This window comes from Nanorana parkeri, unplaced genomic scaffold, assembly GCF_000935625.1.
Source record: "Nanorana parkeri isolate BGI_ZX_2015 unplaced genomic scaffold, ASM93562v1 scaffold33, whole genome shotgun sequence".
NCBI lineage: Eukaryota > Metazoa > Chordata > Amphibia > Anura > Dicroglossidae > Nanorana > Nanorana parkeri.
This window is the reverse complement of record NW_017306301.1, coordinates 1,111,458-1,117,457: the sequence shown is the minus strand read 5'-3', so window position 1 is coordinate 1,117,457 and position 6,000 is coordinate 1,111,458. Positions and strand designations below refer to the sequence as shown.

General features: G+C 39.3%; 1 protein-coding gene across 1 annotated transcript in view; it reads left to right on the top strand.

Moving 5' to 3' along the window:
* The window catches only part of NCKAP1L (NCK associated protein 1 like), a 162,220-nt gene that overhangs the window by 98,852 nt on the left and 57,368 nt on the right, over positions 1-6,000 (top strand). The window contains exon 24 of the mRNA XM_018568674.1: positions 4,759-4,852. Coding sequence (XP_018424176.1) covers positions 4,759-4,852 — 94 coding nt within the window. The remainder of the gene's footprint in view (positions 1-4,758; positions 4,853-6,000) is intronic.

The following is a 6,000-nucleotide window of genomic DNA, read 5'->3' as shown; positions in this document are numbered from 1 at the left end:
ATGCTCTCATGGTTAGATTAATCATTATAGTTTATTTAATTCATATATATAATTCTGTGAAATCCCACAGCACTTATAGAGTATACAGTATAGCATATACTGTATGTTATTCATTTTACCCCTTACTGCCAAACATCTTACAATCTAATGCCGATACCATTTTTTCCAGACCAAGTACGAGTACCAATATTTTTTCTCAAGTACTCGCCTATACCAATTACCAATACCTTTTTTTTTGGTGCCATGTGACAGTTTTTCTAAACCAGTACAGACTAATGATTTTAGGACAGTGGTGCAGCTGCCACTTCTGCGACCCTGGTAGTTCTGCCACTGACTTCAAGCTGTAGAGGAACTACAAAATCTCAGCAATACATTATACAGCAATGCAGAATACCCCCAGCTATAGAGGACTACAAATCTCAGCAATGCATTATACAAAAATGCAGAATACCATCAGCTATAAATGACAATACACGGCAATACATTATACAGCAATGCAGAATAATACCATCAGCTATAGAGTACTACAGATTCCAGCAATACACTATACACGAAAGCAGAATGTCACTGGCTAAAGAAAACTACAAATCTCAGCAATACATTATACAGCAATGGAGAATAATACCATCAGCCATAAAGGACTACAAATCCCAGCAATACATTATACAGCAATGCAGAACACCATCATCTATAGAGTACAAAACATCCCAGCAATATATTATACAGTAATGCGTGGATGCAGATGCGGAGGGTCTCAGCAGTGGCAGATGTGAAGTGTCTCGGCAGGGGCACATGTGGAGGGTCTCAGCAGGGGCAGAGGTGGAGGGTCTCAACAGGGGCAGAGGTGGAGGGTCTCAACAGGGGCAGATGTGGAGGGTCTCAGCAGGAGCAGATGTGGAGGGCTCAGGAGGGGTAAATATGCGGGCTGGCAATGAAAGCGGGCAACGTGTGGTTCCCCAGTAGGCTGACACAAGGTCTCCAGCAAGCACCGGACCTCATGCAGTCAAATAAATTTAAAAATGTAAAGTCACGGTATTTGTTTTTAGTATTGGGGCATTTTCACAAGTACGAGTATGGTGAATCCCTACTACTTACATAAACATTTGCCCATGTTTTATCTCTTCCCGACCGATGACGGGATTATTCCATCATGATCTATCAGTTCATTAAAGACCAGTGACGGAATAATCATGTCAAGCGGTAAAATGAGTGCCGGCCTGTTTTCTATTGGCCGGTGGTTCTGCTGCCGTCAAAAAAAAAACAAAAAAAAACAAACCATTTTTGCCATAGGAATGCATTGCTAGATTCCTATTGTCTATTTCAATTTGCAATAAGCAATAGCAAACTATTGCACACGCCCTCTGCTGCTGTCAATCACTAGTGGGGACCTGATGGAGAACTGCAAGTCTCCTCTGCTGATTGACAGCAGCAGTGGGCGGGTGCAATAGCCAGTTTGCTATTGGCTATTGCAAATTGAAATAGCCAATAGGAATCTAGCAATGCATTCCTATGGTGAAATTATTATTTTTTTTTTTATTCGGACGCCAGCTCCATGTCAGAATTAAAGAAAAAAAAAAAAACAGTGTTTTTCTCCTGGGCTGCTGGGAGCGGGAGACTCCCGGAGCGCCCGAGAGAGTTGGGTTGTCTGGAGATCAGTTGCCCTGGTTCTCTGCAAGTGGACGGAGCCAGCCGTAAGATCACGGCTGGCTCCGCCCAGCTGTCAGAAGCAGGCTGTCGGGCCGGCCGCTCGGCAAGCTTCGGCTTTCACCTCGGCTCAGTCGAGCCGAAGCATAAGCCTTCGGCCAGACTGAGCCGCTCGGCCGACTTCGGGAGCTGTAGGGCTATAGTGAATAAGCCCGTACAGCAGGCCTTCGGTTCTACTGAACCGAAGGGGTCATGGGGCCGAAGCTAGCCGAAGGATCACCTGATGCTACGGCTAGATCCTTCGGCTGCTTCGTGAATAGACCCCTAAGTATCTAAGCCACTATAAATAAATATGTAACCCTTTAGTGCCCCTATTTTAAAAAAGTTTTTAACATTTTAAAAAAAGTTAAAAAGCTCAAAAAAGTTTAAAAAAATAAGTTTCATAAAAAGATTATAGAAAAAAAGAAAATATAGTGCAGAGGAGGCTATTAAAGGAAAACTATGAGGTGAGTGCTTTTCACTCACCTCATAGTTCTAGCCGACCTGTGACAATGAGACTGTCACAGGTCGGCTCAGTAGATCAACACATACCGACGTTCGCTCACCTCTCTTTTGGACCCCCAGCATCACCTTAAAGAGTACCTGTCACCACCATCTGCTTACTCATATTTTATATTTCATTTACAAAATGGGTATTTTGTTGTGTTTTGGGGCATTTAATTAAATTTATCCCTAAATTTTGGGGTTTAATAAGGAGTTGCGCTAATATTGCGCAACATAAAAATTTGCAACTACCACCATTATATTGTATAGGGTCTTGGCATTCAGAAAATATATAATGTGTGGGGGTTTTAAGTAATTTTCAGGCCTAAAATGTGGAATATAACATGGGTGCAAAAAAAGGCCTCAGTCATGAAGGGGCTAAGGATGGGAGACAAACACGCCACATTCTAAAATTGTTCCACACTAAAACTGTATTTTACTCCTTGTATTTTGACCTATAACTCCCAAAATAAACTGAAATCCCAAACATATGATATACCCTATAAATCAGGACAAAGTAAAGAATTTATTCTGAATTACTTTCTGTTAGCTACACATTATTATTGCCAAAACTGTGAAAAATTAGTTTTTTTAAACTTTTTTGCATTATTTTCAATTTTTTTTTAAATAAAAAATTATATATGGATATGTCATATATCAAATTAAAGCACATTTTGACCTTTAAAAAATGGTATATAATATGTGTAGTTGCAATGAACGTGGGAGATGTAAATTATGGTTAAACAAACACAGCAAAAATTGCAAGATTGCTCCATTCCCCAGGAACTAAAAATGTTTCTGAAGCTGTGTCACTAAGGGGTTAAAGACCCTGCAGGTACAGAACAAAACCTGTTGATGTGCCAGAAATACACCCGTCTCTTAATTTTATATCGTGGGCTGAAAACACACAGCATTTTTGTGGATTGAGTGGCGTCAGCCCTACCCATTGTCTTTTGCTAAATTAACCATCACCCCCCACTGTCTTCTTATCCACAGCATAGGGACTTATTGACTTGTAGTCCAAGATAAGAACAAGGAGGGTTAAATAGTCTGTTTGAGATAACAACTTTGCATTTCTGATATATAAGATCAACGATATTGTTTTGCACTTATTAAACAGATATAACGAAATGCTTTAAGTGGTATATTTAACAAACCAAACACAGGCAAATAAAAGAAGTCCTTTGTTAGGCTTTATGTACATTTTAGGTAAACTGAGCAGATTTTCTAACTCTTTGCCATGTTTCTTGGAAGCCAGTTCCATGATTTCAATATCAATTGTTGCCTGTAATTGCTCTTTAATGTAAACTTAAAACACACAATTCCGAATAAAATACATTGGAGTTAATTCACAAAGAGAACAGTTATTTGCTCTAGTTTTACCTCTCCTTATTTTGTGTTTGAAAACATGGTAGCCACAAAAGTCCCAATTGTTATGTATCATGCTCGTTAAGGCTCCCGTTTGAAGCATTAGGGAGTTGTTATGTTTACGTGTTCGATATTATTTTAGTAACTGAAGCGTAATGTTTACCCCTTAAGATTTATGTTTACGTCTTGAATTGTAGAATTAACGTTTAGGGCCGGTTCACACCACAAACTCCGCGTTCGGCCTCTGGAATGCACTGGAACGCAAGCCGGCCGGCTCCCTGCATTCAGGGGCGGTGCACTGAAGTCAATGGCACAGCAGCCACGCCTTCCCACCCGCAGTGCGATTGCCCGCTCCCGGAACACAGGCACATTACTTCAATGTACCACCACGCCCTCTCCCTCCCCTGAACGCAGGGAACTGGCCGGCTTGCATTCCAGTGCGTTCCAAAGGCAGAACGCACTGGAACGTAGAGTTTGTGGTGTGAACTGGCCCTTAAGGTGTTAAAATATGTTTGACTGATGCATTCTGGGACAAGAGGTGGAGGAGAACAGTGCCTACAAATGAGGTGTTCTCAACAGACTGCACTGTTGTATGTAAACAACTTTATTAAAACTGTTGCAGTTTACATGTTCACAAAATACAACATGACAACCAGAAAAAAAAATACAATAATGAAAATATTAAAATGATCTATCTATCTATCTATCTATCTATCTATCTATCTATCTATCTATCTATCTATCTATCTATCTATATCTCACACAATAATATTATCTAATAAAACAAGAGGCTTCACTACCAGAATTTATCAATTCACCTCATGAATCTCCCTCTCAGAGCAGAAAATAACGCCCGCAAACTGTCATAACGATACTCTGAAGGAGGTGCTTATATAACAATTGTCTAACGGTCGATAAATGGCCACAACATCTTTGTGAATTACACTTCTGTACATATTTTACGATTAGGCTTGTTAAAATGAGGATTGAATAGTTACATAACGAGATTCACAATAAAATATCACTTCAGAGAAGAGAGATGTTAATTTGTCAATTTCCCAAGCGTTAAATAGTTTGGTGAATTGCACAAGCCTAAATATCATGTGATATCTAATAAATAACAAGTGAAATCAGGAAAAAAAGCTTTGTGAATTGACCCCCCTGTGTAAGTAACTCTGAAAAGTGTTTTTCTTTCTGTTGCAGAAACTGGTGCTAGAGAATATGGATGTGCTAGTACAAATCAGATCCAACTTCAGCAATGTGGAGCTGATGCCATCACTGAAATCCAAGCTGACCTGTAAGTGACTTTCATATTTGGATGTTCCCGGCAGCAAGGGGCTTGGCACAACAGATGTTCCTTTACTTTGCTGTTCTTTAGCTGACAGAACTACCATTTTGCTATTATTTAATGGTCCCAGCATATACTATCTTGTATAACATCAGCATTGTTATAGGAACACATACTAGAGTTGTTTTTCATAATGCAATCAAAGCTTACTTGAAAAAATCCCTTTTATGTAGTGAGAACTGCCTTCTGTCTGCCCATCACTTTCATCAACTTCCTGGATTCCCAGTGTGCTTTGTGCTCCTTTCCCTGCTGCTTCATGTGATGTAATCACCATTTCTCAAGACTACGTAGCCCATAATGCATTGCTTCCAGCAACCAATGATAATGTTACATTGTTCAGACATTTAGCTTTAGTTCAGAAGGCAGGCTCTGTGAGAGTTGTACAAGGAAGTGCTTATTCACAGGGCTGAGTGAAACTGTGTCAGTGCATTGAGGAAGTTCATCCTATTGACATCTTCAATAAGTAAGTTTAGAAACTTCTAGATCGATATGGTTATTAGGAGTAGGCTAGAACTTATGGAAATTCAGCATAGGAATACTGATTTTTTTGTTTTGTTTGCCCATAGATAACCCTTTGGCACCCGTAAACACCCATAGAACTTTTAAGACAATTGTATACCATTTTTATTTCATTTTTTTTAGAACTTTTTAAAAAATGGTATACCATTTTTATTCCTTGCAGCACTCACAAATTATTATATGGACTTTTTAAAATGATATAATGACTACATAGGCACATACTGACTAATCATGTCGGCTTCAGATCTAACTTAGCTTGTCAGAGTTTTTTTATTGAATCATATATGGCCTGTGCCCACACTTGCACCTTGTATTCCATTGCTGTACCTGGTAGACTGCAATGCAGTTTAGCCAGAGAAAGGTATTTTTATTTCATGCATATTAGATTTCCAGACGTTGAAAGGTAGACCGAAGGCTTTCTGTAAGTTTGGAGAAACAGTTTTCAGATATGCTTTCTATGTGAAGGGTTTTAGCTGGTTCTCTAGGATAGGGTAGGGGAGATACAAGTTCAATATGTTACACATACATACGACATTGTGATATCTTAAAAATTTGTGATATTATTTTTGATATCACTG